General features: G+C 41.4%; 1 protein-coding gene across 1 annotated transcript; it reads right to left on the reverse strand.

Moving 5' to 3' along the window:
• Nucleotides 1–8,993: 8,993 nt before the first annotated feature.
• On the reverse strand, nucleotides 8,994–14,322 carry slitrk4 (SLIT and NTRK-like family, member 4). Its single transcript, XM_030739329.1, has 2 exons — nucleotides 12,919–14,322; nucleotides 8,994–12,117 (listed from the first exon to the last, which is right to left on the reverse strand). Exon 2 carries the CDS (start codon nucleotides 12,073–12,075, stop codon nucleotides 9,508–9,510), a length of 2,568 nt encoding a protein of 855 aa, XP_030595189.1. The 5' UTR covers nucleotides 12,076–12,117; nucleotides 12,919–14,322; the 3' UTR covers nucleotides 8,994–9,507.
• Between the last annotated feature and the right edge of the window lie 1,050 nt (nucleotides 14,323–15,372).

Genomic DNA, 15,372 nt, shown 5'->3' on the forward strand with positions numbered 1-15,372 from the left:
ATAAGTATTTAATCCTATGCCCAGTTTGCTGTCAGAAAGCTAATATAACCTGTGTGCTGCTTTAGTAAGATAAAATCATTCATAACTTCATGAATTATTTGTTTTAGTAGCCTAAAGCTGATTTGTGATAATATGCCTGCTGAACGCTGATCCACTTTTTTGACTCTCAGTTTGGGAATTTAAAAAAAGTCCTTGGATCTGGGTCATTTGTCCTGCTGGTAATACATCCAACCATACAGCACAAATGAAACTGGCAAGGAGGTACCCTCTCGCAATACATACTGTAATACATACAGACCTATGAATTGTTTTTCCCTCCAATATTTGGTGGGAATTAATTGTGCTCTAGTAATGACAATGGTGCAGGACAGCAGGAATCCAAAAAATAAAGCTAATGTACAATTCCATCCTCCACACTCATTCCAAGCATCTTTTGAGCATGTAGCATGTTCACACTGTAAAAGTGGCAAAATGGTGATGCACACAAAGGAAATGAGTACAGGTACAAAAATTTGTTTTTTTTTTTGACAAATGAACAGCTTCAGCAACTGCTTGAATAGACAAAAAAAAAAAAAAAAAAAATTTGGCCTCTGTTAAACTTAACAGCGACTTCCCAAACTCACAGCTGAGATTTAAGTAATTTGCATTACTGGAAATAGAACAGGAGAGACTGCAAACAATAAATACTTTAGAACTTTCTTTTAATGCCATTTCACCGCTGCTCTCATTAGTTCTCCTCCATTACGTTCAATAAGAGTGTATGCATTAAGAGTCCTTGCTTTCATACCATTTATGCCTTTTTTAAGAGCTTTCATTAATTTGTACAGATGAGTGGACTTACAGAAATAACCTGAATTGGGGAGCCTGCAGTGATGAATCTGATGGCAGTGTTATGCTGTGTGGGGGCGCTTTGCTGCCGGTGACTTCAGTCCACCTGTACCCTCAGAGGGAAGGGTCACTATAAATCAATAGCAATTTGTTCTGAGTGATCACCTTTGTCTTGTGAAGAGAAACTTCTATCCTTATGGGAGCACTGACTTCCAGGATGATAATATCTCGCGCAGAGGGCATGAAGGATCACTGAAGAGATTGATGAAAATGAAAATTATGCAAATCACTGAATCAGTCACCAGATCACAACCTATCCGAACACCGATAGGAGATTTGGGGCCCGAGTGTTTACTGTGCTCTCCAGCACCACCATCAAAACTCTAAATGAGGGCTGTCTAATGTAATGCACTGAAGATGCACTGAAGCTGTTCTGGATACACCTTATTAACAAGACCAATAATTCCTTATGTTGTTTTTTTTCCCAGTAATTCAGTATCTTTTTTTTTTGTTTGTACTGTAATACATACAGTGTAAGTCTGTTGTCTCCCGCCAAAATAGCCCCATTTTGCTAACAGGTTATTTCTCATTCCCTAGATTTCTGTCAATATCTGTCACTTGGTTAAAAAATAATAAAATGCAGACATGTCAATATACATATGGGAGATTTGCTGCAAAACAAACAGCCTACTTTTACCTTAACATTTTGAGGTTGATTTCTGCCAGCCATCTGTTTTCATCTACCCTGCTTTACAACACAATTACAATTTAAGTGCAACTTAATTCTTAATTCATGTGTGACAAACCGTCACCAGCAGAACTCATAAATTCCATTCCTGGATAAAAAAAAAAGAGGACACTGTGGTGTCTACATTTAACCAAAGAGAATGAACACAGTGCACAAAACAACACTCTTGAAAATGACATCAAGATATTAAAAGCTTCGCTACTTAAAATGAATGAAACCTAAAACAGAAATGTAAGCGTTAGCCTCAGACACAGGCGGTAATAATACTATCACTAAACAGAGTTTTCACAGTGTGGATATCTCATTTTGGTCAGGAACTCATTATCATTTTCAGACTAAGCTTGAGTAAACAAACAAACAAAAATCTGTATTCAAATCGCAGATTTTGAATGACAAATGAAATTACTTTAATGGTGTGGACATGGAGGCCCAACAGGCCCTGGAGGGGCCGTGAAATTCCAGAGAGCCCTGTTCTTTAATAGGAGGCTGCATTAAATTAAAGCTATAAAATAGCAGGTGTCGGGGGGGGGGGGGGGGGGGGGGGGGGGGGTTTGAACATATGACACTGCTGAAAATATGTTGTGCCTCAGATGAAAGTTTGCACGTTGTTGCTTTAGTTTCAAGACCCGAGGGGCTAATAAGACACACACAAATCCATCTGTGTAGTGACGGGAAGGCACACACGCTTGGAATACTCTGAACCCAGTTTTGCTTTTAACACTTTTGCATGTGATGGCCTCAACAGACAGGTGACTGGCTTCTGTGAATAAGTGGTGTGAAAATGGCAGCCAAGCAGCTAGAGCAGAGCAGCACTGGTGGATTTGTCTATGTTTAATGAGGCAGCTGGTGGGGAGGGAAGGCATTGTTATCCTCTCATAGGGGGATGCGTCGAGTAATTTGCAGTAACCAGGGAGATGCCATCCCTTTTCATCCCTTCTCAAATGGCCGCCTGACCGTGGCGGATGCCAAAAATGTCCGAGGACCATTCCTAAGCGCATTGTTGGCATTCAGCAGACATGAGCCACCACAGCTACAAATGTGCCCCCACAGCATAATAAGGTGTCAAAGACAAAATAATTATAGCAGATACACATTAGGACAAACTACATTTGTGAGTAGAGGATTTGGAATGAAATGGACATGATTTTATGGGGTTTTTGCATTCATGCTTCACAATGTGGTGAATAATTTAATTGGTCTTTAACTCTGCTGGACAAACCAATGGCACCATCTTACAGATGTAGAATAAAAACAACAACAAACCTTTATTTTGATGGAATATATAGTATTTTCTGGCCAATCCTCTAATGGTGTTAATACATTTTAATTTAAAAATATATCAGTTTATTTTAAGTTTAATTGTGCAATCCAAGTAATTTTTGATATAGATAGATGGATGTAATATCACATACATATAACGCAGGACAAACTAATGTAAGTCAGTCTGCAGCATTTGCACTTTGATAAAATTTAAAGTGTTCAAACTCAAGCAGCCAAAGATGAAATGCTGTGTTTTTGTCTAGATTTAAATACAGATACTACATAATGAAACTCCATAATGACTCGTGATGCCTGCATCTAACTGTCGGTCTCTCATTTCTGTAAACAAACATCAGAATATAAATATGATATAGAGGTATGTTCTGGGTACTCCTCAATCTATTTTTCATGTATCCAGTTTTGAATCAACTGGCATTTGTATAAACTCTGAGTGTTCTCACTGCCCGCTTCATGTAGTTTACATTTGCACTTAAAAAAGTAGGTTTAAACCCCAAAGAATGTGTGTAGGTAAGTGGCCAATGCGAAAAGCCAAAGAGGGACTGCATTTGCTAAAAATGCAATCTTGAAATCATCGGCTATTATCTTACAAGGATTCAGGGGCACAATTCCTTTTAGAAAATCTATCTAAATTCATAAACAATGACCAGGAGACAGAAAGGGATCTCCCTGGGATATTTGCTGACGGCTCCTGAAGCTCCTAAAAATTGGCTGCTGCCCCCAGAAGGCTAAGTCGTAAGAGTAGTTGATGGGTTCCATCTCCATGCCCCAGTTTGAGATGACCCACATGACATCATTATGACATCATTGGGCTTCTAAGTTTGAGTTTCAGAACTATAGATGATGTCTATAGTCTATAGCTTCGTTTTACAGCTTGAAAACAACTTGTCATGACAAATGAAAAAGTTAAACGATAATCTTGAAACAGCACAGTGATAAAATATACTCACACTTTTGACTGCTACTGTATATCATAAGTAATACCTGTTATAAAGCAAAAGCAAACAGAATATATAAATTACACTATAACTGTAAAAGATTTCAAACTCACATGGGTGATCCTTCAAATTTAAAACAATAAAAACTCAATTTGGGGGGGGGGGGGGGGGTCTTATTAGATAAAAAATTTTATATTTCCATTCGGTTTCCAAATATTCCACTCAGGATGAACAACATAGATTTTATTAAAGAATTTAAATAAAGATAGAAATTATGCATCTGTGATATGGCCACGATTCAACATGAACGTGGTTCAGCATGTTTTATGATACAGACAATAATCAGATTTAAGGGGGTTCCAAAAACTTTTCAGTAGTTACCAGCACTTTGGAGGCCACAGATTTTAATAACAGACAAAGAATTATTATTATTATTATTAATATTAAAAAGGAAATGACTTATTGCAGCTTTAGAAACATTTGGTTTAAAATAGTCCATGAAAAGAGACCTGACTGCAACACTGTAAAAACAAATGTAGCTTAATTCTTCTGTTCTGTTGCCATAAGATATATTGAAAAAGCTCTGAACAAATAAGATAAGGGAGGGCAAACATTTGTTTTACAACATGCAAATTTACACTGCAGGAAATAGACTTTTACACTGGCTATTAATATAGCAATGTAAAATATGTGTTCCTGTTCTTTTTAAATATATATATATATATATATATATATATATATATATATATATATATATATATATATATATATATAAACAAACAAACAATAAACGGTGGAGTAATGAGACTTGTGGATGAAATTTCCTGCTAGAACTGATCATTTACATTAAAGAAACGTTTGTATGATGTACAGACAAATGAAAAACCCACAGGGAAATGTGACTGCATACTTTAGTCAGATAGCAATTGCACCCAACACGTAGCCGGTATATTTCTCAGACAGTCCCCCCCCCCCCCCGTAAGGCTGTCTTCATTTGGTTAGACACTCTTGAAGAAGGAACCAAGTCATTTTAATGATTCAGAATTTGCATTCTTAACAAAACCTTCAGGCTGTGCCCAAGTTCTGCCAAAACAATTTGACATCCAAGACTACCAAGTGGGCTGTTAAAAAGCAATGCATTTGCATAGCAGTTCTGCGGAACAGTAAAAAGGCTACAGTTCTGTTAGAGACAGTCTTTGTATGAAGATGCTTTCTAGTCTAAGAAATTTAGTTGCAAAAAGATGCCAATAACATTTCACTGGTTTTATTGATGGACTACTTGTAGTTTTGCTTCTTAGGTATAACTGTACTCTAAGGTAGTGATACGGGTTCTTTTTTAGCTTGAGCCAAGCAATTTTATCTGCAAATACTACCACTGCTTAAAAAACATCAAGAAAGCAGAATAAACAGCCCTACTGCTAATAGTCAAAGTTGTCATTGGTGAACAACCCCAATCCTAACCCTAAGTTAAACCCTTGGCAATTTTTCCCAACTCTTGGTAATCGGGAAGAAAAACAATAATCATTCTGATGCGCATCCAAAACCTATTCACACCGCGTAAGTCAGGATAGGCTTGGACCTCAAAGGGTTAACCTCTTAACATCCACCGGGCTGCTGGTCACACAGTTTTGACTTAGTGTTGGGTTCACATCTGTCACTTTATGTGGAAGCGTCTGGTAGATGCTGTCATCCTGACACTATTCAGATTGCAAATCACTGTTCCACTGTGAATGTGACAGATCTTAAAACATAAAGCAATCCATTACTGAATATATGTTTTTAAAGCATTACTTTACTTGCATTACTTTTTTTTTTTTTTTTGATTAGCTATTTTCTTATTTCTTTTTCTTAGTAGGGCTTTATCTGATGTCTGCGCTTTTTATTCATCCCTGGGCATATAAATAAGCATAATCATCATCAAAAGCATGTTATGGAGCCTCTAAAATGCCATTTCCCTCTAAATTTCTGGAAAGAACAAAACAAAACAAAACCCAATAAAAATAAATTAAGACAAGAGTACAAATCCAATAAAACTTCACTGATTTCTTTTAACCAAAAGCCTTCAAACAGCAGTGATCCTGCAGTCCACTCACACCATTCCCCTCTCTCTGCTGTGTTCTTAGCTTACACTGCCTCTTGTGGCCATTCCCATATTAAAGCAGGCTACAGCCTTCCAGCAGGGTTTTTATCAACTGTCTTCCCCTTAAATCCTTCCTCTCAAATAGACATACATTTTGCCAAGCCACCCATCAGATAAAAATACACTCTGAGGCACAGCAGAAGTGATTTTAACAGTTAGGATTCAGCACAGAATTGCGTAACTGTCTCTACAGCAGGTGGGATGATAACAGCAGAAAGGAGAGGAAGAAAAGCAACAACCATGAGGATTCTGTGCGTTTGTGTTCCACCAACGTTTAATGAAGTAAATTAAAGCGACAGTATAGAAGTTCACCATTTTCTAGTGCTGCCATTGTGGCACCCTCAGAACCCCCAGACCTTCCAGGAACAGAACCCCGCACAGGAGCCAAGTCACTGCAGTAAAAATCTGGACTGAAAAGATACTTCTGCAGCCAATTTGTGTCTTTTTTTTTTTTTTTTTAGTACAAAATGATTTTTCTGCTCTGTTACAGAGCAGCATAATCACAAGTATGACACAGAAGGAAGGAAAGATGGGGGAGACAGAGTTTGGAGGGGTTAGACATATCAGATTCCTATCCCTCACCTCTCTCCCCACATCCCTTTTTTAGTTCATAACTGCCATGGGTATTAATAATTAATGAGGACAATTCTCTGGCGTCTGGATGAGTCATACTTTCTGCTACTTGGTTTCCCAAAAGCACAAAAGCTCGGATTAACACAGAAAGAAGAAATCTGAATTTTTAACCCTAAAATGGAACAGAAATAAATGTTTGATAGGCGTCTGTATAAACAGATGGAACTTCCATACCTGCCAAAATAAGTAAGGTGCGGCATCAAAAACTTGCCTCGAAAGCTGAAAAGACAGAAAGTTTGGGATGTTTGGGAATGCTGGGAAGAATGGGCAAAACAGCGTGATGCTTTTAAGGTTAAAATCTTTATTTTTAGCTCGGTTTAAGTTGCTTAAACTATGACTTGAGCTCAAAGTGAGTTGAGTGTTGGCTGAAGGCGTGCCAACAGCTTAGATGTGGCTTCTAACTCAGTAGGAAAAGCACGAACTGTTTCATGGCCTCAAGTGTAAAAAGCACGAGTTTCCGAAGTTCCAGAGCCAGTTTTCTAACAAACTAAGCAATCATATATTATGCTTGGAGGGCAGCCAGTGTTTGTACACGAACAGAACAAGTACAGCGTTCTGTCAGCTTTAGTTTGTTCAGCGCTGAGCTGTCAGACAGTGCAACGTGTTGTGGTAAAAAAAAAAAATGGGGTATCTGTAAAAGTTTGAAAGTTTAAGCAGCCTAGAAAAACTCTGAGGACATTAACCAAAAAATAAATAGGGGGACACAGTGCAAATAGGTGCTGATTTTAATACCTTGATTTCAACATGATTATACATGAGAAAATTAACCAATATACAGGAGAGTTATGACTGATAGAAAATTGTATTTATTATACTTTCCAAGTTACATTCTAGTCATTTGTAATGTCAATAAACACTCATAATTTTAACTTAACAATACTTTTTTAAATAAGGACCGGATAGAGTTAAATTGAATAAAGAATTTTGAAATAACTGGTCTTGACAAGATAACCTCAAACTAAATAAATTAAAACAAAAATCATTTGAAGCCATCATGAAAGAGCTAATATTGCACACGGTCGTTTACGATATGATTCCGCACCCGATCTGACAATTTAGAGCCTCGAGATTTGTTAGCCTTCCCCTTCCCCTCTCACACGTCCGCTTTCCCAGTCCCAACAATTCCAGAAGCGTTTCAAGTTTAATGCACATTTATTTTGGTTGCATAATGTTAATAAGAAACCTTTTACAAGATACTGTGGGAGATATAAGAATAAGGAAACTGCTTGAAACTTCACAGACTCTATCGGGCCTCTCGCTCGACACAAGAAAAAGGAAACATCACAGATCACATTTCACAACCTTTCATCCGGCAGGAGTTCCTCAGCAGACTGAGAGAAACGGAAACCGCTGAACTGACTGAATTAGTTCTGATACATCATACTTTCAAGTCTTTTCCATTCTTTGCGTATTATTCTTCTTAAATAATACCATTAACTCTTTAAATAACCCTGCATAGAAAAATAAATTAACTATGTTGTTAAATTTCTTTTTACTACGAATTGAGAGCTGACGGGGGTGGGGGGTGGGGGGGGTCACCGATTGAATTATATTAGTGGTTTGTTTGACAATCTGGCATGTAGTCTCTTGATGATGGTGGTGATGATGCTTCGTCGTACAGTATGAATGTGTGTGTCTTTCCTTGTAATTTACAAACCAGTCCCACAGATACAAATAATGTAAGACTTACAAAATAAATTCCAGGTTACGCTTACATGGCAAGCAGCTTTGTAATTTTTTTTTTTATATCCTTGGGTTTTGTTTTTTTTTTTTCTTTTCATGTTTCAGAAATGTCCTCTGACAGTGTATGTGCCATTAGATTTCACCCAAAACATACAGTTACTGTAAGTAGCAATTTTTTAAAGAGAAACACAACTCCATTCAGAAGACACTATATTTAACATGGCTCTTTACACAAAGAAAACAAGTCATGAAATCGTTCCCCAAAAGAGTTTCGCGGTGCCTCCGATTCCTGTGAATGGAAAACAGGAGCCGTTTAGCCTCCCGGCAAAGAGCAGGTGTACTGCTACTGGTGTGTAATCCAGACAAGATGGCAGAGAGTCTGCAGCCAACTCCGGACAGCATCCACGAGATCAAACAGATATCCCCGCAAAAAAAAAAAAATCAAAATAAATAAAATATCAAATCAAATCAAATAAAGCAAAGTAGCATCCATTGAGTCATTGATTCTGATAATCTCATCCCAAATGTAGCAAACATGATTCTTTCCAGAGCAACAGAACGACCAGTGCTCCCTTCTTTTCCTTTTCGCTCTCTTTCTTTTTTTTTTTTTTAAACGGGCTGAAGCCAGCGAGGTATATTCTCGAGCACTGTTTTCAAGACCCTTTGATTTGGTTGGGGAAAAAAAAACAAAAAAAACAAAAGAAAGAGAAAAAGAACAAGAACAACAAAAGATAAGAAGATAAGTACCCATTTCAATAGCAGCAAAAAATACTATGTCTGGTTGCTTTTTTTTAGGGTGTCCTGTGGTATGATTGCAGGATTCATACATGTAGTGGCATGGATAATCCAGAAGGTCTCTCACTGTGAAATACATCCACGCTTATTCTAGTAATAGCCTTGTAGTGTGGAGCCATTTTGTCCATCTCTGCAGTGGTCATTAAGGATTTCCAGAAGGCACTTTTTTTGCTTTGTGTGTGTGTGTGTGTGGCTGCAGAGAGAGAAATGAAGGCAGAGGGTGAGAGATCTGAAGGTTTGAATGATGTGTGTGTGTGTGTGTGTGTGTGTGTGTGTGTGTGTGTGTGTGTGTGTGTGTGTGTGTGTGTGTGTGTGTGTGTGTGTGTGTGTGTGTATGTGTGTCTAGAGAGGGACAAAGGGCCAGAGAAAGGCAGATGTGTTTGGCTGTCTGTCTGCCTGTATGTGTCTGACTTCATAGTTTATAAGTGTGTGTAATCAATGCACAAGCTCAAACACAACAAACCCTACATTTTACTCAGTGCAGTCTGCTCCTCGAGCACCTGCAGGTAATCAGGCGTTCCTTGGAGCTTGGCTTTCAGCTCGTAATACTCACTTTTCCTCTGCTCCACAACGATCTTACTATGGTTCCCGCCTATCAGTGATGACTTCTTCATCTTTTTATCCAGTGTTTTCTCTGGGTAGCGGATTTCATATCCGCCCATCCCTATACTGTTGAAATCTCTTTTGCTGTCCAGGAAGTTATGGATGAACATGCTGGGCTCTCGGTTGGGGAGAAACTCCTCGAGTTCGTCAATCGTGCTGAGACGTTTGTTGCGCTCCAGGGTGGAAAGCGTGTCTTTATCCTTGTCTGCGCTGTTCCGCAGGATGATCTTCTGCCTCTGTGAGTCTGCAAATTTGAAGCCGGCATCCATGTCTGAGGAGCGACCGATCCCGCAGGTGTGGCTCTTGCCAATGTGCTCAATAGTTTGAGGGATGAACGTCTCACCTCCCAAGTCATCGCCCGGGATAGAGCCTTTTTTGCCGGATTTGTGGCTGTGGCGGCGAAGCTGCAAAGACATTGAGCCGCACTCCTGATTCCCCAGCCCCTCCTGCCTGCCCACTGGTTTTTTATTCCGCCTCAGGACAAAGACTAAAAGGCAGAAGGCCACAAACACAGTCAGAATCAGCACTACAAGGATGCTAAGGATCATAATTGAGAGAGGCACAGGCCCTCCCGGTGGTGCTTTGCCAACACCAGCAGGTGACACTGACGTCAAAATAGGGGTGGCACCGGTCTGAATAAATGGCGGCCTCGCCATCCTAGGACACAGTATCTCATTTTTTAAGAGGCGCAGCTCAATGTTGGCGAACTGCACGGGGGAGGCACATTTCACCTCTTTGGCAGCCACTCCATCACTTAGCTTCTGCAGCCAGAGTTTGAGGGCAACCAGATCGCAGGAGCACTCCCACGGGTTCCCTTCCAGGTCTATTTGGGTCAATGACCGCAGCTGGTCCAAGACACCACTCACTGGCAGGGTCATGAAGTGGTTGTTTTTCAGATTCAGTCTGGCTAAAGGGACACCCGCAAACACATAAGCAGGGAGACTCCGCAGAACATTGTTGTTGAGATACAGGAGTTGAAGGTTCGGCATGGAATCAAATGTACCTGCTAAGATTTCCTTTATGGCATTGTATTCCAAATATAGGTACTGTAGGTTTGTGAGGCCCAAAAACATCTCTGGGTGTAACTGTTCAAGCAGGTTTCCATTCAAATACAGTCTTCTCAGGTTAGTGAGATTAGCAAACACACCTTTCTGAACTGTGACAATTTGATTGCTGCCAAGATGCAACAGATCTAACCCCTCAAAACCCTGGAAATCAGTTGAACTGATATCAGAAATGTAATTTCCACTCAGGTGAAGCTTCTTGGCATTTGGTGGTTTGGGAATGAGATCTCCTAGATTTTTAATATTTCTCTCCTGGCAGCTGACGCTAATGCCGAAGTCAGAAGGGTGAGCTTTACAGCTACAGGGCTCTGGACACAACGGAGGGACCTGAATGGAAACAATCTTTCTCCCAGTTGGGGGTAAACCAACCACCATACCATTACTGTAAATCTTAGATGAGTCTGTGGTTTTTGGCGCTTTTGTGGCAATGGGAACCACAGTAGTTGGGGGCATTTTGGAGGGCCCATTTTCAGTCTGTGCAGGTGGCATCTTAACATCGAATTCACTTCCTGTTCCCATGGGACAAAGTTCCTGTTTGTTGGTTTCTTTCAGCAGCCTCCCATACAAGTCACTTGGTGTTTCACATATGGCCTCGCCAATAAAAATATTATAGGGCATGTTTTCAAGCCACGCTTTGAGAGGTGCTAAATCACAGGTACAGTTCCAAGGGTTGTCATCCAGCTGCAGCTCTACAATGCGCCCAATGTGCTCCAGAACCCCCAAATAAGGAAGTTTCTGAATCCTGTTTCCCCTTATATCCAGATGCGTGAGCGAGGCAAAGCGAAATATGTTATCAGGAAGTGCCTGTATGAGATTATCATTAAGGATCAGCACTTTTAGCTTATGCAGTTTGTTAAAAGCTCCCTTCTCAATGTACTTTATTAAGTTGTAGTCAGCCTGAAGGTATTCCAGGTTTTCTATGCCTTGGAAAGTGTCAGCTCGCAGCACCTTTAACTCATTATTGTTCAGGTGCAGCTGTTTCAATGCACTCATCCCCATGAAGGCTCCACCTTCGATGTTCTGCAGTTTATTGTTCCCCAGGTGCAGTGACACAGCATGGGTGAAGTTGAGGAACGAGTTTGGGTAGAGAATGATTAAAAAGTTGTTCTGGAAGTTCAGGTGGTAGAGTGATGAGGCCGGAGGGATGAGCTGCGTGGGTCGATAGACGGTGATCTTCTCGCAGTTGACGTACAGCACGTTTTCCACGGACATGCAGGAACAAGCGACACAGGTCTCGGCCAGCAAGTCTGGGGCGGACGGGTCTGCCATCGGGGGTCCATCCAACATTGAGGGGGAGGAGAGGGAGGAGGCGAGAGAGCCGGAGATAGAAGAAGAAAAGGCTGCCAGCAGGAGTACGAGCAGCATTTCGCCGGTTATAAATCCTCCCCCAGAAAACCATTTAGTAACCTTTGAAAAGAAAAAAAAGAGACAGGTGCATGCACAAACATCCACACACGCAGGCATACATATACGCACACAAAACCAGATATGCATACACACACACACACACACACACATAAAGCAAACCATCAAAATCCACATTTGAGATTGATTGCATTGCAATTCCAATATTCAATCCATTTTGGCTTTAAAAATTTTTAAGTACATTATTTTACTCACACTTTACAAATTAAATTCTAGTCACTATGCTAATAATACAAATTTGTAACAATTGCACTATTTCATTAGAATCTTTGAAATGAGTGGCGCTGTTTCTGACATCATGTTATCATTTCTCCTAATCATTGGACAACCTGTAATGTTTGATGGAGGTTATTCAGTACTGCAGGAAAAGTAGCACATGGTCTGCAAATTACCTAAACCCCTGAACTGCTGCACATCTATTCATCTTATTCTGACACCCAAAAGCAAGAGGCAGACATCAGCACAGCTATATTTCTTCCCTCTCAGATTCAACATAATCAAAGTCAAATGGCTGCAGTTCCCTTTCTGGGGGAGGTCTCATTTGAAGCCAGCATCTCCACTACCAGTGAGTAGCAGATTCTGGTTATTTAGCAAAGAGTAAGAGGGAGAATTGGGACTGTGCCCGTCGCTGACATACTGAGAGGGTTTTAAGCTGCACCATTTTTAGCAGCTTTTACACAGAAGAAGAAATTACATTTTTTTTTGTGGACAGATGAAATCTGAGAGATAAATTTTAGTTTAGGATTTTTTTAAAGGGACTATATCTAAATAAGTCGGACTTACCCAAAGCTGTAGTGGTAATGAATGCGGCTCCCTCTGGAGACACGGGGCAGCATTGGTGAGACATGGATGGAGCCGTGCAAAACAGTCCTCCCAGCTGAAGCCGACAGTTATAGGGGCGCAACAAGGTTTATATCAGCCGTCTATATCCCCATGTAGGCTTCTGGAGAGTTAACACGAGCCAAGGAAAACTGGAAAGGTGGAGGTGCGAGGTGGAGATGGAGAAACAGAGGAGGAAGAAGAGAGGCGAAGAAGGAGGGAGGTCCGATTTCACCCGATGCGTCTCTTGCTGACGGGCTCCTCTTGCTTGGAAAAATCACCCCTCTGGTCGTTCGGTCCCCAAGGTGGTTGTACTACCTCCATGGGAAAGCGTTCATTTGGGTACAGAGGAGATGGAGCGAGAGCAGGAGAGAGGTAGAAGAAGGCAGATGGGGGTGGGGGGGGTTGGGCAGAGGCAGATAGCTTTCAGAGATCTTGACGGCGCGTCCGGTGACTCCAAGGCGTGAAAAAGGGCGCAAGGCAGACACCAATGCGGTGGAATAACTCCATCGTTCTTGGAGTTTTTTTTTTCTTCTCTTTTTTAAAGGAGGGGGGGAGGGCTGATCGAGAGAAAGAAAGAGAAATGAGTAGAAAATGGGGAAGAGAGATGATGATGATGGCTAGCACTGTGCGTCTGGCTTCAGCTCGGCTCAGCAACCCCCCGAAGATCCAGTGAATAAATGCTGGTTTGTTTCCTGCGAAGTTGCGCACGGGAATAACGCTCCGGAGGGCAAAGGCGGCCAGAATGCTCCCATTAGGCAGTTCTCACTAGATTATTCTCCATGCGTGCAGCATAAACCCAGTCCTTGCGCAAAAACTGTTGGTTTTCTCTTCACTTTGTTTGCAGGTGAAGGGAGAAGCGATTATGTCAGTCTTATCCAGGGAGGAAATCAGTTTTGGATTTTGTTGTTCGTTTGTTTTTTGATTTTTTTGTTGTTGTTTTTTTTTTTTTTTCTGTGAAAAGAGGAGTATTGAAGCTCCGTTTCCGGATGGAAAAAAAAGAAAGAAAAGCGCAGAGAAACAAGAGAGACAAGTGAGGACAGGAGAAACCGGTGCGTAAAAATGAATAATGCAGTTATTCAGCCTTTAGTCCGCTGTGGTGCAAGTGAGGAGCTCGAAAGTCCGCACATTCTCTCTCTTCCATAGGTCCAAATGAAGAAAGAAAGAAAAAAAAGAACAAAACAAAACAAATTGATATTTTTAAAGTAATCCTCTCCTCAGAAAAAATATCCAGGTCGAAGAAATGGAAGGGGGAGGGGGGTGTCACACTGGAGAAAAGCAAGCTTGTGTTTCTCTCCCTCCTGTAAAGACAGAACAGTATCCGTGTCAGGCGCATAAGTATGCTGGCTCCTTCTGCAGCCGCATTCACTGAGCTTCCCACACGACTAAAAAGAGGAGAATGCAGAGATGGAGAGAGAGGGAGGCGAGGGAGAGAGAGAGGGAGAGAGAGAGAGAGAGAGAGAGAAAGGGAGGGGGGGGGGGGTCTCTCACAGACCGAAAAGAGAAAAAGATACTCCAGACCTTGAACCAGATCCACTGGGGTGAGTAAACACTGCAACAGCTGCATTTTGTCGTTATTCGCCGTTATCTGCTGATTATTATCTTTTGTTGAAATGTAATAAAAGGAGGCTTCACCTGTTTAATTTTTCTATCCCGTGTAAGCTCGAATGGAATCAAGATCAAAGCTGATGGAAACCGAGGAAGGGAGTGTACGTGTTTGGGTGCACTTGGCGGTGTTAAAAAATAAAATGCTTTACTGCTAAATAGTCGCATTGGGCTCGACTTGCGCAACATGGACCGAGCGCGCCCCCGAGGTCCGACTGGAGAGAGAGAGAGCGGGAAGGAAGAGGGACAGAGAGAGAAGGATGTGTGTGCGCGCGCGCGCGTGTGTGTGCTTAAAACCGGGCACGGGAGCGCGCCTGTGAGCGGCATTTTAAACAGGAGAGAGAGAGGGAGAGCGCGCGCGCGCGGGGGGGGGGGGGGGGGGGGGGGGGGGTATTATTCAAGAGCGCTGCAGAAAGAGCAATAAATAAATACATACATAACAGGAAAAAATAACGGATATGGATTGATCAAATGTATAAATCAGAAGCTCAACTTTTGTCTCTCTTTTTGTTTTTTCCTACTCCTTTATCGTGTTTTTGTAGGAGAAAATGAAAAGACGAGATCAGTGGAGGAGACAGGAGGAGATCAGCGCCCCTCAATGATCTCTCTTTAGAATGAAGGGCAATAATATCTATCTATCTATCTATCTATCTATCTGAGTTCTGGGCAGAGTGGATGGCAGCGTGGCGCAGTGCCCAGCGCTCTCCTCCATACAGCTGACACTCTTGGGAGAAAAAGGGTTGTCGAACCTGAAACCTGACAGTGTTCGGCCTCACCGGAAGCCTCACCTCTGGTTTCCTCTTGCAACAGGTG

Source organism: Archocentrus centrarchus, chromosome 10 (assembly GCF_007364275.1).
Source record: "Archocentrus centrarchus isolate MPI-CPG fArcCen1 chromosome 10, fArcCen1, whole genome shotgun sequence".
Lineage (NCBI taxonomy): Eukaryota > Metazoa > Chordata > Actinopteri > Cichliformes > Cichlidae > Archocentrus > Archocentrus centrarchus.